This window comes from Crotalus tigris, unplaced genomic scaffold, assembly GCF_016545835.1.
Source record: "Crotalus tigris isolate CLP2741 ecotype Arizona unplaced genomic scaffold, ASM1654583v1 scf7180000023637.1517150, whole genome shotgun sequence".
NCBI classification, from domain to species: Eukaryota; Metazoa; Chordata; class Lepidosauria; order Squamata; family Viperidae; genus Crotalus; species Crotalus tigris.
In genome coordinates this window covers 1,038,917-1,057,907 of record NW_024100094.1, presented here as the reverse complement: position 1 = coordinate 1,057,907, position 18,991 = coordinate 1,038,917, and the positions used below count along the sequence as shown (strand labels likewise).

The 18,991-nt window shown below is 39.0% G+C and overlaps 2 protein-coding genes across 2 annotated transcripts in view; one reads left to right on the top strand and one right to left on the bottom strand.

Moving 5' to 3' along the window:
- Positions 1-6,828: 6,828 nt before the first annotated feature.
- TIMP1 (TIMP metallopeptidase inhibitor 1) lies at positions 6,829-16,665 on the top strand. Its single transcript, XM_039320371.1, has 6 exons — positions 6,829-6,983; positions 7,633-7,802; positions 11,437-11,534; positions 12,160-12,277; positions 14,768-14,889; positions 16,358-16,665. Exons 2-6 carry the CDS (start codon positions 7,676-7,678, stop codon positions 16,565-16,567), a joined length of 675 nt encoding a protein of 224 aa, XP_039176305.1. The 5' UTR covers positions 6,829-6,983; positions 7,633-7,675; the 3' UTR covers positions 16,568-16,665.
- Positions 16,666-18,537: 1,872 nt separating this feature from the next.
- The window catches only part of SYN1 (synapsin I), a 41,902-nt gene continuing 41,448 nt past the window's right edge, over positions 18,538-18,991 (bottom strand). Inside the window, exon 5 of the mRNA XM_039320370.1 lies at positions 18,538-18,987. Within this exon, the coding sequence (XP_039176304.1) occupies positions 18,805-18,987 (183 nt within the window). The 3' untranslated portion in view covers positions 18,538-18,804. The remainder of the gene's footprint in view (positions 18,988-18,991) is intronic.

Genomic DNA, 18,991 nt, shown 5'->3' with positions numbered 1-18,991 from the left:
AAGACACAGCTAGACATCGTAAATCGAGGGTTGCATATTCTTTGTTAACATCGTGATGATGGCAGAGTTAACAAAAGTACTATTCGAAGATGTCTTATAAAAAGGACCCAGAGCTACAAAAATCCTGAGTAAAAACAAATGTGGGCCTTCCCTTTTGCGCATTTGTCCTAACCCAAGATATGGGTAAAAAAAATCATTTAACCCATCAGTTTAATTCTATAGCAAAGGAAAAGCCTGCCACACACCTCTTCTTATAATCTAGCACAGCTGCTCATTCCAATTTTCCTATTTGGCAGAGGCAAGGACTGACAAAGAATATATAATTATCAGTTCTTGTATGGCTGTTACACCCCTTTACTCTGAAACATTCATTCCTCCTCCCATGTACCCGTGTCTTGGCTGAGGCATAGAATGGAGGTAGCTACGTGATGAAATTCTGGCAACACCCTTTTTGATATTCATGTTCCAGTGGGAGGAATAGTATGAACATCTCTCTCTCTCTCTCTCTCTCTCTCTCTCTCTCTCTCTCTCTCTCTCTCTCTCTCTCTCTCTCTCTCCACCCCCCTTCTTTCCCCCTCTCCCTCTCCCTCTCTCACATACACATGAAAATGGCTATGGGCGGACCTTAGGAAGCCCTTGAATGGCCAGATTCGGGCTATTTATTCCCAAATAAGCATGACGAAGCTGGATAGAGATTAGGAGTCATGTGGGCATGGCATGGAAGTTTCCTTGCTCTTATTTCCTCCAGACTTTCTTCAGCAAGCCAGGCTCCACCATTGTATTGTATCCTCTTTTTTGTCATCCCTAGCAAGAAATGCCCATGAAAGGATTAAACAATGTCTCAGCATGTGAAGATATAAAGAAAAATCACATGGCTTCCTTACACTTTTCTGGACACTACAGCGTCTAGCAATTACTTAGCATCCAAGGATTTTTATTTTTTATTTTTTTGGGATCCAGGATACTGGCATCATGAACTGTGACAGGACTACATTCCTGCAAACAAATAAAGCCCAACTCCAAATCATTTTGTGATTTTAAAAATTCAGATATGATTCAAAGGGTTCAGCAAATTACCACTCTTCTTCCTGGGTGTTTCATTTTCAATAAACGTCACTTCTAAACCTCTCATTTGCTCTTCCACATGAAAACATTTCAGCCAGTTTCTGAGGATTCAGCAGCAGAAGTCTCTCTAGGAGAAAAACAACCATACCTCTGCAAAGTCCAGAAATCTGAGCTGTTTGTTAAAGCAAACAGCTAGATCAAGGTATTGAAGCCATAGGAACCTTGGGAGAAAGTGATCATGCAATATTGGAATTCAACATTATGGAAGCACAAGCAATAGAACACAGTCAGAGTAGAGTCTTGGACTTCAAGAGAGCTAATTTCAATAAACTTAGAGAGGGTTTGGGAAGGATTCCATGGATGAGAATCCTCCAGGGGAAAACAACTCAAGAGGCTTGGGAAATTTTGAAAAGTGAGATAATAAAGGCCCAATCTAGCACAATACCAACAAAGAGAAAAAATAACAGCTCTCAAAAGAAACCAGCATGGCTGCATAAAGAACTCTCTGATCAATTGAAAGATAAAAAGGACAAGTATAGAAAGTGGAAAGAGGGACACATAACTAAGTCAGAATATCAGCAAATAGCCCGAGCCTGCAAAGACGAAGTGAGGAAAGCTAAGGCTCAAAATGAACTAAGGTTTGCAACCAAAGTCAAAAATAACAAAAAAAGCTTCTTTCAACATGTAAAGAACAAGAAAAAAGTGAAGGAAACGATTGGTCCATTAGTGGGTGAAAGTGGCAAGAAAGTGATAAGCAACAGGGAGAAAGTAGAACTATTTAACTCGTTTTTCGCATCTGTCTTTACACAAAGGGAAAAAACAGACCAACCTATCAAAAATAGTGCCATAAAAAACAAAACAAAAATATAAGTTAAGATAGGCAAGAAAATGGTAAGTGAACACCTGTCCAGCCTAGATGAGTTCAAATCACCAGGACCAGATGGATTACACCCCAAGGTTCTTAAGGAACTGGCAGATGTGATCTCAGAACCACTGAACTATATTTTTCAAAGATCCTGGAGCACTGGGAAACTACCAGAGGACTGGAAAAGAGCTGATGTAGTTCCCATCTTCAAAAAAGGGGGGAAAAAGGACCCAGGAAATTACAGACCTATCAGCCTGACTTCAATACCTGGGAAGATTCTGGAAAAGATAATCAAACAAGGAATCAGCAAACACCTACAGGCAAACAAAGTCATTACTAAAAGCCAACACGGGTTTGTCAAAAACAGATCATGCCAGACAAATCTTATTGCATTCTTTGACCAAGTGACAAAATTAGTGGATCAGAGGAATGCTGTGGATATAATTTACTTAGACTTCAGTAAGGCATTTGACAAAGTAGACCATAACCTACTACTTGATAAGATAGAAAAATGTGGGTTAGACAGCATCACCACCAGATGGATCCATAGCTGGCTGACCAGCCATACTCAGTGTGTAGTCCTCAATGGAAACACATCTACATGGAGGGAAGTGTGTAGTGGGATGCCCCAGGGCTCTGTTCTGGGCCCAGTGCTCTTCAACATCTTCATCAACGATCTGGACGAGGGGATAGATGGGGAAATCATCAAATTTGCAGACGATACCAAGCTGGCAGGAATAGCCAACACTCCAGAAGACAGGCTTAGGATACAGGAGGATCTGGACAGACTTGAACACTGGGCGCTATCTAACAAAATGAAATTCAATGGTGAAAAAAGTAAGGTTCTACATTTAGGCAAGAAAAACCAAATGCACAGGTATAGTATAGGCGGTACCTTGCTCAATAGTACTAACTGTGAGAGGGATCTCGGACTCCTAGTGGACAATCATTTAAATATGAGCCAGCAGTGTGCTGCAGCTGCCAAAAAAGCCAACACAGTGCTAGGCTGCATTAACAGAGGGATAGAATCAAGATCACGTGAAGTATTAATACCACTTTACAATGCCTTGGTAAGGCCACACTTGGAATACTGCATCCAGTTTTGGTCACCACGATGTAAAAAAGATGTTGAGACTCTAGAAAGAGTACAGAGAAGAGCAACAAAGATGATTAGGGGACTGGAGGCTAAAACATATAAGAAACGGTTGCTGGAATTGGATATGTCTAGTTTAACGAAGAGAAGGACAAGAGGGGACATGATAGCTGTGTTCCAATATCTCAGGGGCTGCCACAAAGAAGAGGGAGTCAAGCTATTTTCCAAAGCGCCTGAAGGCAGGACAAGAAGCAACGGGTGGACACTAACCAAAGAGAGAAGCAACCTAGAACTAAGGAGAAACTTCCTGACAGAACAATTAACCAGTGGAACAACCTGCTTCCAGAAGCGGTGAATGCTCCAACAATGGAAGTTTTTAAGAAGAAACTGGAGAGCCATTTGTCAAAAATGGTATAGGGTTTCCTGCTTGAGCAGGGGGTTGACCTCCAAGGTCCCTTCCAACTTTATCATTATTATTATTATTATTATTATTTTGTGAGAAAACTCCAAACATCAATATACCATTTTCTATAAAGAAGGAGAACTAGGAGGAAGAGGCTTCAAGAAGCCCAAAAAGGTTTCTTCACTTTAAAAAAAAGCCTTTGCTCTTACTATGAACTTTGTATCAATAATCTCGTAGCTAGCATTCTTGATTAGAAATATTCAAACAATGCTTGAGAAGATGTGCAGAGTGTCTTTACTAGAAAGCAGAGTGTACGCAGCAACAAGGATGTATGACACGGTAACTTAGCATCCCTTACACTCAACTGCATACATAACCCCTTAGATAGAATTTAGAATAAGGTTGAAAAAGGGCACAGTGTGGCCTTTTATGAAATGGTAGGAAAAAGTAGCACTATCCTTTATATCAGTGTTTCCCAAACTTGACAATTTTAAGGCATGTGGACTTCAACTCCCAGAATTCCACAGCCAGAGTTGCTGGCTGTGGAATTTTGGGAGTTGAAGTCTTCATGCCTTAAAATTGTCAAGTTTGGGAAACACTGCTTTATATTATAGGTACCACAACTTAAGCCCTAGGTCAGGGGTAGGCAACCTTGGCTCTTTTATGACTCATGGACTTCAACTCCCAGAATTCCTGAGCCAACATAGCTCAGCTTGGAAACCTCTTCCTTTCCCCTCAGCATGGCTGGCTCAGGAATTCTGGGAGTTGAAGTCCACGAGTCATAAAAGAGCCAAGGTTGCCTACCCCTGCCCTAGGGCCATATTTGTCCCCATTTTTATAAAAAAAAAAAAAACCCCATAGCTCCTTTAATTATAGTTGCTAAAAAGTGGTGAAATTTTCAGGCAGGAAATAATTAAAAATAGAGTATAAATCCTAAAATAGGTTTTACATAGTTTTAAAAATGAAGTAAGCACCAAGATAACAACTACCAGAAAATCCTGACCTTGCCACTCAAGACAGTCCTGGTCTTACATTGTATCTTGTGCTTCAGATCAGGTTATTTTGCAAAAGCACAGCCCAATTGTTTTAAATAAATAAACAAGCACAAGCTATATTATCTAAATATTTTTTTCTTTTTTTGGTAATTTTATGCTGGGTGAGACGCCTGGCCCTCAACTTGATTCCTTATAAATTCAAATTTGGAGCTTTGTCTGGCCACCTCAACTCACAGAAGGAACAGAATGAGTACATTAAAGTTTGGGGTAATCATCAATATAAACAAAGCATCGTTAGCAATTTTTGCTTCTGCAGATTTGGCTGTGTGCTGACTATTAGTCTGGATGAGTGACATCCAGGGTTATTGTTTACTCAGAAGTAGCCATGTGTTGACTATCATCTGTCTGGATGACATTCAGGATTTTTGCTTTTGTAGCAAGACATGTGCTGACTTTTACTAATCCGTTGTGAGGAAAGAATCTAGAATCTCTTATTCTGAGTCATTCAGTAGAAGACAATCGTAATAGTTACGTTCTGACACTTAGCTGCACTCAGCATGCCCCACAAATTGTACGTAGGACCAACTAAAAAAGGAAGTAAAAACATAGCTTCAAGGGTACACGCTCTTGTGACATCTTCTGATGGCAAAGAGGATTCCCAAAGACTTACAAATAGCTAAAAATTTTCAAATCATTTTCTCCCTCATATTTATTTAGCTTTCTAATCCACCAATCTGAACCAGAAGCCCACCAGGCAAGCAGTAAAAGCAGATTTATCAAACTCCCTAGCATATCACAATATGACAGGATGGGCAATTTTTTTATTCATCTATGACCTCCATTTAATTGTATGTGATGTGCTACTGAAAGAGCTTAAAAAGAAAATATGGAAATCAAGTGGACAACCCCACTCCCACCCAAAGGGAAGTGAACAAGGCCACAGGGAACAGTATAGACTATTTAACAGACAGTAAATTAACATATAGACAATATAAATTATGTGTAGGGTATTTTTCTATATTAATAAATAAAATAATCAATTTCTGGGAGTAGCCAGTCAAATCTCCTAAAATGTTCAGAACATTGTATTAATTTTATTAGCATTGCTCATTTTTTCCATTGCAAACTAAGATACCCAAATACAATACCATCAGGAAAGATACTTCAAATAGACAACCAAAAAAGATTAAAAATTTAAAACAGATTAAATCCAAAGTATTTCTGAAAATTAATTCTGCAGTAAAAATTATATAAAATCAGCAAAAGACATAACACAGATGTTGTTCGTTTTTCAAATTCTTTTTTCCTAATCTAAAACCCTTTCAAATGTAAGTGCTTAATGGTTTGTTATTGCAATTCAGGAGTGAAGCACATTGACACCAAGACAGCAACAAAGGGTTTTAGAATAACAGGGTTGGAAATGAACTTGGAGTTCTTCTAGTCCAACCCCCTGGTCAAGCAGGAAACCCTACACCATTTCAGACAAATGGTTGTCCAATCTCTTCTTTAAAACTTCTGGTTTCTGGCAAAACCGGAGCATAGCAAATAATTGGTTCCCTTAACTAATGCTGCAAAAAAAGGTAGTCTGGTCATATGAGTGACCCATTTTATGATGTCATAACTTATGACCATAATGGGCAGGTTTCATTAAGTTTGAAAAGTCGAGAGCTACCTGTAATGAGAAACATAAGAGTATGATACAGAGAATGAAAGAGCTTGTCATGAAGGAAAAGGTTTGGCTGGTAAGATGATATTTTCATTAAAACAATTCATCATTATTGTGCAAGCTTTATATGATTTAACAGATGGAAAATTCAGAGCCCTAAGGTTGCATAATCTGCCTGTTCAGTTGTTCTGTTCTGTTCTCTGTTCTGTTCTCTGTTCTGTTCTCTGTTCTGTTCTCTGTTCTGGTCAGGTCTATTCTAGTCTAATGTTGTATACCATAACTTCAGTACGTTCATTTTGACTGAAAAGTTTGTCCTTCCTTCAAATCATAGACTGGCTTATTAATCTCACACAAACTGACTATGTCCAGTTTGACCACATGGACACAGTTGTCAGCAGAGACACAATAGGCAGAAAATGGGCAAGGGCAGTCAGGTAACAGGTGAGAAATAACTTGCCACAGCGCCTAAACCATCTACCATCTACTTTAACAAGGCCGACATTCTGAGAGGGAACCAACTCTATAGTGCCACCCTCTGGACACCCTTTGAATTTTCACCTGTCTGCCTCCCCTTCAAAGGCAGCCTTCTAAATCATCATCACCGTCTCTCTTTTTTCAGTTGAGTAATCCAAAACTTCCTGACAAATTCTTCCCTCCAAAGTTGCTAATGCTGCTCCTTCCTCCCCATCTCTAAAGGCACTGATCACCCCACCCTGGCATGGTTGGCTCTCTGCTAAAAACCGCAGGCTGGATCAGTCACGCCTCCTTGGCAGATAGGACAGGAAAAGCAGGGGGAGTCATGGGGGAAGCGGGGTGAGCTTTAAATACCAGTCCGATGGGCTGGGAGCTGCAGTCTTGAAGTGGCAGGAGACGCCTAGACTGCAACAGAGAGAAAGGTGAGGGGAAGGGCCATTATTTTGCAACATGCCAAGTCCTCCCTAGATTCTCTTTCCCACCTCAAGGGGATCCCTCTGTAATCTCCCCACTTTTGAAATTTCAGCTGATTCCTCTGGTAAAACTCTGATCATTTCCAGGAAGACCTTCCCCTTCTTTTAGTCCTGGCACCCTCTCCCTTTATCTTTTATTTTTCCTGTGACACCCAGGAACTTCTGAAGTTAGAAATTGTTTTTTCAGCCAGGTTGTCACCCCAAGCTCTGCTAAGGCTTTCTTTTTTCAAGTAAATATCCCCGGCTGTGCCGGGTGGTGGTGGAGGGTGTTTCCTGTATGAAGAGGCCACAGTAAATGAATTGAGCAAAATGAAACCAGAGTCTTTCCCCACACTGGGCTCACTCCTTCAGTCATCTAACCCTTCATTTAGATCCTGCCCTGCTTGCCCAGCCTATACAACAAAACACAAAGAGCTGTGTTCATCCAGGCAGTAAGGAATTCCCCTCCTTGTCACCAGCTGTATTGCAAAGAGGGAAACCAACAATTGCCCAAGTCCAGGAGTTTTTACTGGTACTTCATAGTTGATGTTTCTTTTTCACACCCCTTCATTTCCTGCCATTTCTTCTCCTGGAATAACACTTTGTCTCTGTCTTGTAGGCTACTGTCTGAGCGACTTCTCTCCTTGCCTCCTCCCTGCAAAATGGATTCTAAAATGTGCAGATTCCTTGCCGTCGGCGTTTTTCTCCTCAGTCTGAAGGCAGATCCAACAGCAGCCTGTTCCTGTGCCCCTAGACATCCTCAGTCTGCCTACTGCAGTGCTGATATTGGTGAGTGCCTGGACGATAGATAGATAACCGTAATAAAAATTCAATCGTTCCCTCTTTCCTGTGTCTTATCTCGCTCTCTCAGGATGTCATTTCTGCTATAGCCCACCAATCTGCTGTCTATCCCTCTCTCAAACTTTCGTTAGCTGCGATCTGCTATATATTTACAAGTTTGTAAAGTCATATTTTTTTTTGTTTCCAAATACGGAAATATTTTCTCAATAACTAGGTTCGGCCACCCCCGAAGGGCACTTTAGATTAAATCAATGGTTTTACATTACAAGAAAAGCTATGCTAACCAATCATTAGTAATAACTTCCTAAGAAGTTGATGGCATAACTGCTTGATGGTGGAACAGTTTCCCTTGGAAAAAAGCAAAGTCTTCCATTCTCATTTTTTTTCCAGCTGCCTAAATGACTACGGTACCTATCAGAGAAGTAGTTATTTTCTGCATCAGCAAAGGTTGGACTTGGTGACCCTCAAAGTTGCTGGGGTGAATAAAGCTGTAAAAAAAGCCATAAAGAGTATAGGGGGAGGGGAAACCAGATGAGATTGCAATTTGCAAAACCGATGCCTTATTTCCTTCCTCTTACCCAAAACACTTGTTTTGTCTAGAAAACTAAAGACAGAAAAAAAGCCCTGCTGGATAAACTACCAGCAGGGCTTTTTTTCTGTCTTTAGTTTTCTGGCACCATCTATTAAAGCCAACATTTTGAGTCCTATAATATTTAACTAGATGCTTCCAAAAACCCTCAACCACCTCTATGCTTGTTTCCCAGCAACTGGCACAGAAAAACATGCTATCACTGGTCCTGGAAATAATACATAATGATCATGATTTGTAGCCATAATGTTCACATTTATAGGAAGGGGAGGTTGAAGAATTTTTAGAACCGCTATAAATTTATTACTCTGGAACACTTCCAAAGAATAAAGGCAGAGAAGATTTCCACCCATCAACTCCTCAGCCTACTGCAACTGAAATAAGATTGCCAGCTTTTATTTATTTTTTTCCTTTCTGGCAGAATTTCTGTAATTTTCCATAGCAGTCTAGTATAGAAATTATGCTATTTCCCCCCCCCAAAAAAATTTTTTTTTAACGTATACCAGAAAACTTTCCTTTGCTGGGATATACAGATCAGGCAGCTATTAAAGGCAGAGGAGATGGCCCCCAATCTTGCTAAATAAATTGGCAGTCTAAATGGAAAGTTGTTCACGTATCACAGAATGCTGGGGTTTTATCCATCTTGCCTGTTTGTGGAAACATTTGACTATATGAATTTGCAGTATCTCTTAGTAGAAAATTCAATACCTAGCATTTAAAACAAGTTAAGCAAATGGACAAGTTTAATCTGTATGTGTGATTCTAATGCACAAAATATTTTCTCTTCAACTGTTTTGGCTCCATTTTTTTAAACTTTTGAAATGTTTCAATTTTGTTCTTGTTGTTTGAAAAATGCCTGGATTTTATATAACATTCAGGGAAGAGTAAGAGTAACAGCTGGAAAAAGAACGAGTATAAAGGTTCACCTCTGGGTAATGAAATATCTATTTAGTCTGTTTTAATGCCTTCAGCACAGAGATGGGTGATCTCTAGCTGTCTCTTAATTCATATCCTGCCATTCCCCCACCCTCCAAACTCAAAGCAGCATCCATAGTATTCCTCCTCCAATTAATCCAGACAGTGACTCTGACAGGGGAGCTGAGATGATATTCAGAATCATGCAGTGAACTTCCAGATGGTATCATTGATATTAAATTATAACAAACTGATATTAAATTATAACACAGATTTATAGTTTTACTACATATCAGACTAGATCTCCATACTAACTATTCTGACCAGTTCTGGCTACATTTACATATGTTTTATCATTAAAAATATTGTGTGTATGCCCTCAAGTAGTGTCCCATTGCAGCTAAGAATTAGTCATTTAGGACAGGCATATCATATAGGCAAAGCTACTCTAAAACAAAGCACAGGTTCACAGATGTCCTAAAACAGTAACCTTATGACATCCTTACAACTCAACAAGTAAGAGCGGAATATGTTGCCATGTGGTAGAGATGGGAAGAAAACAATATAGGGGAATGAATGCATTCAGACTGCAATTATAACCACCATTTGCTACAGCTTAGCATTATGTGCAAACACAGCCTTAGATGCTCTAGATCGGTCCCCTTATCTGCCATCTGATTCTTTTAGATAGAGAAAACTGAGTTTTAAACCTGGGGTCTTCTGCATACAAAGCAGGTATTTTATACCTGAGCTCTGATTCCTTCCAAACATGGTTTGCTTATTCTGATTTCACAACACAGTGCTGTTAGCATAGCACACATAAACATAGTGAACCATAGTTTAGAGGACTTGAGAGAAAAGAAAGAAAGAAAGAAAGAAAGAAAGAAAGAAAGAAAGAAAGAAAGAAAGAAAGAAAGAAAGAAAGAAAGAAAAACACCATTTTCCTCCTCTGCATTCTTCTAGAATTCACAGAAAGGAACTTCAGGAAAGGGGGAGTGGGGTTGAGGGATAGACAGATTACTTCTCCACATCTTTTCTCTGTGTAATTTTCTTTAGACTGGTGCAGATTCCTCATGGCTTTGTTACTATACATTCAGCAACCAATAACTGAAAGTTCAAATTAACCTAACTGAAAGATACTGTTGTGTAAAAGATGTTCCTGGCTATGTTGTTAGATCTGAGATGCACGTAAATGTATTTCCATCTATTTTATGTCGTTTGTTATTCTTGTTACCAATTACTGAAGTGGCATTTGTGCACTAGCTCCTTGAGTGGACTGCAGGAAAGAATTCAGATTGGCTTTTCACTCTGAAGTCAAGTCCTTCACCATCATATACTATCTCCACACAAACCTAGGATATGGTGTTCAAAGCCTATTCTGGGGAGGTGATGAGGAAAAAAAGAGATGCATTTCCCATCATTTCTGAGAACAAATGTATGGTCACAGAATAATTTTTAATGGTCCAAAAAACAGTTAGAACAATTAACCGGTGGAACAACCTGCCTCCAGAAGCGGTGAATGCTCAAACACTGGAAGTTTTTAAGAAGAGACTGGACAGCCATTTGCTGAAATGGTATAGCGTTTCCTGCATGAGCAGGGGGTTGGACTAGATGACCTCCAAGGTCCCTTCCAACTTTTTTATTATTATTATTATTATCATTATCATCATTATCATCATTATCATCATTATCATTATTATCATTATTATCATTATTATCATTATTATTATTAAATAGCTAGTAATGTAACTCCAGATTGACTGTATGAGAATCGGTGTAGTGGATATCTCTAAATCCTAAAAAGAATCCAGAGATTTCTTAATAAGAGTGCCTTGCCTGCTCTCTACAATTACAACTATTTCAAAATCACCCATCATAAAAAGCTGAAGGACAACCACTGACCCTACCCAGACATTGTGTATCATTTTATAGCAGGATCCAGGGATACCAGACAGAAATTGAACTTTCAAACTGACTAAATCAAGCCAGCAGTTCTATCTGAGGTCCCAGGAATTTAAAGGATCACAAACAATCCTTCAGCTAAAACTACAGAAATAAGTAATAATTAATGATAGAATTGAGGAAAACACGATGTTACCTGCCACCTCTTTTTTGTAGTGATCAGAGGCAAATTTGTGAGTGTCAGCAAGCAGCATGTGAACATTTCTGTGGGAGAACCTGTGTGGTGGATACGCCATGAAATCAAAACAACCAAGGTTAGCACTTCCTCTTAGTTATTTGACAAGTATTTCCTTTTCTTTCTGCAACCTCACTACAAGACTGTGAATTAACCTACTCTGAGAGATTGTGACTGTTCCAAAATCACCCAGTGATTTCCATGGATGAAAGAAACCAAGAAACCCACTAATACCTCCCCCCAAAGCTGCCTTTAAGGAGACTGTTAACAGAAGATGCTTGAAAGACACAAGTCTATGAAAAAATATTTTTGTAAAATAATATGAAACAAAATTCACTGGGTATCCTTATCTGAAACTGCTCGACTCTGCATTTTTAATTATACATTTAATGGATTCTGGTTATTTTATTGCTGTCTCATTCCTCCATCATTGCTTAAGTCTGGAAATCCAATGAAAGTTACTGAAGCATGCCATTAGTCTTCACATACTTTAAGAAAATGAGAAACTGGTTGATATCTAGTGGTTCAACCAGCTTATACTGAAACTGAGATTTGAACTCCAACTTAAGAATAGCAGATACAACGTAAGTCTTCTAGTTGCAGCCTTAACTTTCCTTTTTTCCTCATGGTAGTCCCTTCCTGGTCTGAATAATTCTCCCTCTTTCCTCCACCCTGTACCCATTCCTGTTTTTCTCTTTCTCCAGGTATACAAGGGCCCAGAAGAGATGCAAGACATCCGCTTTCTCTATACTCCATCTATGGAAAGCCTCTGTGGTTATGAACACAAGGGCCCACTCAAAGTGGAAGAGTATGTCATTGCAGGTACGGAGTGATCCCTAATACCAGGAGCAACTGAAAACAAATCCAGTCATTCTTATTTTTTTTTCATCTTTATATAGGCCACTATAACATTATCATAAATTTTTGAGGGTCAGCACATACATTCAAAGTCGGTAACTAGCATATGCAGGAACCAGAACACACATGAATCCCATTGGTAACAGCCACAAGGCTCCAAAATTTCTTTAATAATATTAATAGCTGAAATATCATTAAATATCATGCCAAATCTCATAAGATTTTGGTCTTAAATCTTATGAAATCTCAGGCAAGAACACCAAGAATCTAACAAGATTGCAACAACACCCAACTTTTCTGAGATTTGGTGCTCTTCCAAGATTTTTAAACTAGCTAAAAGCTAGTTTTTAAAAATATATGTTTATATTTACATTTGTACCAGGGACTATGGTATGGTGTGCCATACATCTTCATGGGCCATAGTTTGAAAATCAGTAAAATATCCTATAGCTAAAGAATTTGGACGTTTGTTTTGGATGCTTAATACAAAAAACAGATTTGAGCATGATGAGAAATGTTTCAAAACAAGCCTATAAATCTTCTTATGGAAAACATAAATAATGGGAGGAAAAACTGAAGAAATCTGTCATATCTAACATAAATGGAAGAGGAAGGAATAGTGAATTTCCCCCCCACACACACACACACACACACACAAATAATTTAAAACTAAAAGACCCAACCATTCACAACTGGTTTCAGTTTTAGTAGTATCTAACGCAGGGTAGGCAACTTTGGCTCTTTTATGGCTCGTGGACTTCAACTCGCAGAATTCCTGAGCCAGCTATGCTGAGGGGAAAGGGAGAGGTTTCCAAGCTGAGCCATGCTGGCTCAGGAATTCTGGGAGTTGAAATCCACAAGTCATAAAACAGCCAAGGTTGCCTACCCCTGATCTAACGTTTGCCAATCTTTTGGAGCTGTAATTCAAAAGCTGCAAAACATTTCATAGAGAACTGGAAAAGGCTTTTGTCTAAAAAAATTTGCCAATTCACAGTGCATATCAGACTTCATTTAATTGAAAAAAATATGTTATATTGTCTCAAATGTATTATATTAGCAATATTAAACTGATAAGCTGAAGCACAACATGTCTCCAAGACAGAGAACATTATAGGAAATTCACAGCTTCTTGTAAAATTCAGCTCTTTTCTTAGTCCTGACCATCATATTGATCTTGCTGGCATTCTTTATATTAAGGAATGTTTTCATTCATACCATTTATTTAAAATATTTGTCATATAATCTCACTCTAATCTAGGCAATCACCTCAAGAAAATGTATTTTGGTTGCAACTATAAGTACGAAGCTACATATTAGAGAGTTCCTCCCAAAAGAAAAACAATCACCTCTTACATTTAGAAAACCAGCACGTCATGGAAAAACTAGGCCAGGCCAAAGCTTTTCTCTCTCACATCTACTTTTTGTGTGCAATGAATTTTTTTTTTCAACCAAGCATTCAAAACTCAGCCCCCCACCTGCAGTCTGAAATGACACAGTCCAGAAACAGTTTTACCCCATAGTGAGTAGTTCTGCCAAGGCTGACCTCAAAGCTGCTTATAATAAACAACTCAAACAATATGTTTCTGCTCTAAATAGAAAAAGAAAAAAGAAAAGCAAAAGTCTATTGTTCGTTTTGTGGGAAAGAGAAATTTAAATACAGAATTAATTGCCCAAGATACAGAACACAAAACTTTTATTATTTATCATAAATACTTTAACCCCATACTAAATGCACAGAAATTCATGGGCACATATATAGTATAGGATTTGATTTCACAGTGCATATCAGATTTCGTTTAATTGAAAAAAGTTGTCATGTTGTCTCAAATTTTGGAAGAAATCTTGACTTAATCTATATTCTGGCTTAACAAAAAATCTGCAATACAGATTAGAACTATCACATCTTTAAGTCAAAGGGTTAAATCATTCCAGTGACTCCCTTCCCAGTTGTACTATCAAATAACCTATACTGTTAAAGCATCTTTTTTCCCAGTGTTTAGCTGAAATCTGATTGCTTCACTTTTGTTTTTGGCATATTAAAGAATAAATCCTTAATAAAATATCTGCAGTGAGCAGGAGAGAAATATTTTATAAAGTTCTCCATATAGGTAAGTCGATGCAATACCAACAAAGGAAGAAGCCCAAAATAAAAACAAAAAACAAAATAAACCACCCACCAGCTCCCTAACTCCACATGCGTTATTCATTCAGGGGAGTTTAAAATTTTTTGGCAAAGCATTTGCCTTACCATGGAAGCAACATTTAATTTCATTATTCATCCCCGCAAGTGGAAAATAGCACAGTATGCTGGTGAAGATGTACAATAGTAATATATTTGCAGGATACTCAGTGAGCCAAAGCTTGATCATAAAAGTAAAATCTGCAACTAATGCGTCAGATAGAATTTTTATATTCCCCGTTTTAATTTCTCTCTCTCTCTTTCTTGGCCAACAGGGATGCTGGATGGCGATCGCGTCATGATAACAGCCTGCTCCTTCATCCAGCCATGGTCTCAGCTTTCTCTTGCGCAGAAACGAGGCTTGAGTCTTGATTACAGCAAGGGCTGCAATTGCACAGTGAGTGTCTGGGTCTAGGAAACAATCTATCTCAGGGATCTGACGGCAGAAACAAATGCTTGCAGGCAGTCTTGCAGGCTAGCCAAAAAAACATTACACATAGAAACACATAGAGTGATCTTTCTGGTCCTGAAAGCTGATATTATAGCTCATTCTCTAATTTTCCTCTGCCTAAAGCCCTCCAAGTGGGTAAGGTTACAGTCCTGAAATCCTCCAGGTATAATGGTCATTGGCTCTACTAGCTGGGAAATAATGCAGATTGAGGTCAAACGTATCTGGAGGGCCTCAGGCTGATGAAGGCTATCCATATTTATGGCTTTATCCACAGTAGCAATTCGTCTAGCCAGGCCACAGATGCAGTCCTTGTAGATGATGGTACAGGGTTCCATAGATTGCCATGCACATGACTGATCTGGAGGAGAAGAGACCAACCTCCTCCAAAATTTTTGTTTACGTGCTGGCTCCAGAGGAAGAAGACCCACCACAACTCTCATTCAGATCTTGATAGAAATTTTTTTTAAACCTAGCCTACAAAAGGATTAATATCCTGAATTTCCATTCTGGAACTGAAGGATTTTTCCTTCTTGACAACCAATAAGAAGCAAAAGCTTCTAAGCTCTTGGAAAGCTAGAAGGATAAAGCAGAGTAATAGTGGGTCTATTTGCAACAAAAAAAAAAAAAGGGAGAAGGGGAAAATACAAAGATGCAGCTTGTTATATGTAGAAACAATTACCCATCCACAGAGGCAGAGGGTACTGTAAATGGGAACGAGCAGCTCTGGTAAATAATGAATTATGGGATGGATAATGGTGACATGACTTAGGAAGATGGGTTAAAGCAGTGGTTCTCAACCTGTGGGTCGGGACCTCATTTGGGGTCGAACGACCATTTCACGGGGGTCGGCAAACAACGCAGTCTGCCATTTTTTTCCCCTTTTCCTTAGCTGTGCTACTCCCTTTTATTCTATTGGCTTTTGAAAGCCAATAGAATAGACTCTCTTAAATAGAGAGCCTGCCAAAAGTCCCATTCTGCAAACGGTGCTGCACCAGTTGAGTAGTCCACGACTTACGACTGGTTGAGTAGTCCTTGACTTACGACCGGTTGGGGGTCGCGGCATTAAAAAGGTTGAGAACCACTGGGTTAAAGTGTCTTTTGCCTGAGTGTTGGTTCTAAAGGAATACACAAATGACACAGCCAATGTTATCTGTCCTTCAGTCCTTGCTCAATTCAAAGCATACAGTATATTCTACTAAAATTAAAACAATTCTCCAACACTGGGCCCTCTGATAAGACATTCAGTAAATCTCCAACTTGCAACAACTTTTGAGTTCTTTTTGGCCCCGTCATGTTTGATTGCCTATTCTAGATTACAGCAAAGCAGAACTAACAGTAATGTAGTATTATATGCTATTCGAGAGGAACGTCTCCCTCACACTATCCTTATGTTCTTCTGCCATTCTTTCAATAGGTCATGGCCTGCCTTTCCATGCCATGTTTCATCTCTTCCGACAACCAGTGCCTATGGACAGATGGGTTCATGTCCCGGATATGGGATGGTCTCCAGGCCAAGCGCCTGGCTTGCCTTCCTCGATCTGAAAGCTCTAGCTTCTGCACCTGGCAATCCCTGAGTTCCCAAGGACCTGGGTCCCTTCGCAAGTCTCACCTCCTGAGGCAGTGACATCCTATGGACTCTGGAGTGGTACTCCTCTCCCTGACAATCCCTCCATTTCTATCTGAGTTATCTCTTTTTAAATAAATGCCAATTCCAACAATTAAGCTTGCTCAAGTTCTGTCCTGGTTCTGGCAAGACAGTAGCAATGGCCTCTACAGTAGGATACGGTGAATCCTTTAAGGAAAACCCAAGGGAACACTTTAGATGTTTTTTTCCTGGGGAAAAAAACTTAAGAATGTATGTAAATAATTTTCACAAAAGAAGCAGAAGAAGCTTTCAGTAGCCTGCACAATGGCCTGCAAAGTGCCTTCCAGTTTTCCTACTGCAACCCTAGCCCCCTCCCCCACCCAGTCTTTCTTCCTGTCTGGGTGTCCTGGGTTTACTATTCCACTGCCCATATTCTGGATTAGAAGTAAAGAAAGCATCTTCCAAAACTGCACAGCTCAGCCAGATATCCAGTGTGGGAATAAGAAACTGTCATTAACAACAGCATATCACTAAGCACAGGAAAAGCACTTTTAAAGCCATCGCTAAATAACTGCAAGGTCACAGGAGGGCAATGCGCACATATATACAGGATTTAGAAGAAAGAGCAGAAAAGTATGTATTTTAAGGAATGACTGAGCTCCTGCCAAGAGTGCTTGTCCATAGAAAGGAAGAGGATAGCCAAGGGGAAATGTCATCCTTTGCATCCCAAGACTACACAAAATGATTCTGCACTTTGAAAATAACTATTCTAAAGTAAGCTGACCTTCTACAGCTTGGTTTTCATCACTGCACTTTAGAATTATACTAGGCTTATATTGGTTTTAAAGTCTCTGCCTACACCTCACAATAGAAAGAATTGAATGGAGGGCAGGAATGAAGTTGTGAGAAGGGGTTGCTAGGTCACAAGCATAAATTAGCCTCCAGGAGATGGCAAGATGGAAAAAGAGAACACTTATATTTATAAATGAGAATAATACATTTTCCAAGTTTTCCATAGGCAGAAAAGGGGTGTGCCACTTGCAAAAACAAAAAGAAGCCCAATGGTAGAGTAAGTATTGAATACTGAAGCAAATTAAGGGGGTCCAAATCTGAGCCTTTGCATACCAGAATTATATTTATTGTTCAATATATTACTTTACATTATATTAGTTATTATGTTACATTCATTAAACTAATCTTTTATCTGTTACATTGATTAAAGTAATTATCAGGATTTGTTTTCACCTTGAAGAGAAAATTAATTTTATCACCTTTAAGAGAGAGAAAATGTTTCTTGCAAGCATTATTGGCCACATAGGAGTATTTCACCTCTGCCTCTACTAGATGAAGTCTTTCATTAGAAGGTGCATGAGAAAACATTTGCTAGTAAATAATAAGTTTATAACAAAATGGGTAAGAAAAATGTGGATATGAGTGTACATATCCCGTGGGCTTCTTGGATAGAGAATAGTATCCACTGTCATTGGACTCTTAGTTCCAACACTAGCTCTAACATGAAGCTCAAATGCAGTTTACCTACTTTTTTGGAGTCGTGTTAAGCATGAACAGATGATTAAAACCCCAAACTAAGTGCAGGTTGAAGTATGGCAACTTCATTAAGATGTCAAGCCTTGTCATGCATGACACATCCTTGAACAGGAAAATGAAGACATGCACTGAAAGCAAGGCGATATTGGACAAAAATTCACACTTGGTTAGAAAAAATGTTAGAGAAACTATAAACCTGAATTTTCTTTTACTAGGTATAATGCCAGAAAAACTTGATAAGCAAAGTGCACATTTGATTTTACATGCGATTAACAGCGGCAAGAATTATATTTGCACAATACTGGACGAACGAAGAAACACTACCAGAGAAGACATAATTTAAAAAATACTAGACTGTGTGGAAATCGACAGACTTACTTTAAGGGTGAAAGAAAAAGAAGGAACAGAATATTTTCAAACTTGGGACTGATTTTATCAATGGTTAGAGAAAAGATTTAGGGATTAGGAATTTAATTTGTATTAGTGAATAAGATACTCAGACAACATGTTTTGTTGAATGATTACTACTGAATTCTATTTAAAAAATTAATTAATAAAACTTTATTTTTAAAAAAGGAAAATGAAGACATGCTAGCTGAGGAGGAATGACTATGACATGTTTTATATCTGAAAACCACATTTACGCGGCTAGCTATATGCATAGATATACTGTATGCATAAATATGGTCACCCTCAATGGTCCCACTCAGAAATGGCTACTTGCCTTTTTAATTATTAAAGGAGCCAGAGAACTCAGAACGTGCTAGTCTCAGCATATAATCAGAAAGATCCTCAGCCTTCCCCACGTCAGTCCAACTTACCATCTCCTTATGATTAGGATAGTACGTCTGGTCAATGAGGGGGAATTCTTCCGGACCAAGCTTGCGTTGCAGGCGGACCATCTGGGCAAACTAT

Excerpts from the sequence above, each read along its gene's own strand:
- TIMP1 (XM_039320371.1), top strand. The coding sequence starts at position 7,676 with ATGGATTCTAAAATGTGCAGATTCCTTGCCGTCGGCGTTTTTCTCCTC. Across the intron at positions 11,535-12,159 it reads ATGAAATCAAAACAACCAAG|GTATACAAGGGCCCAGAAGA; the intron begins GTTAGCACTTCC and ends CTCTTTCTCCAG. Across the intron at positions 14,890-16,357 it reads GCAAGGGCTGCAATTGCACA|GTCATGGCCTGCCTTTCCAT; the intron begins GTGAGTGTCTGG and ends TTCTTTCAATAG.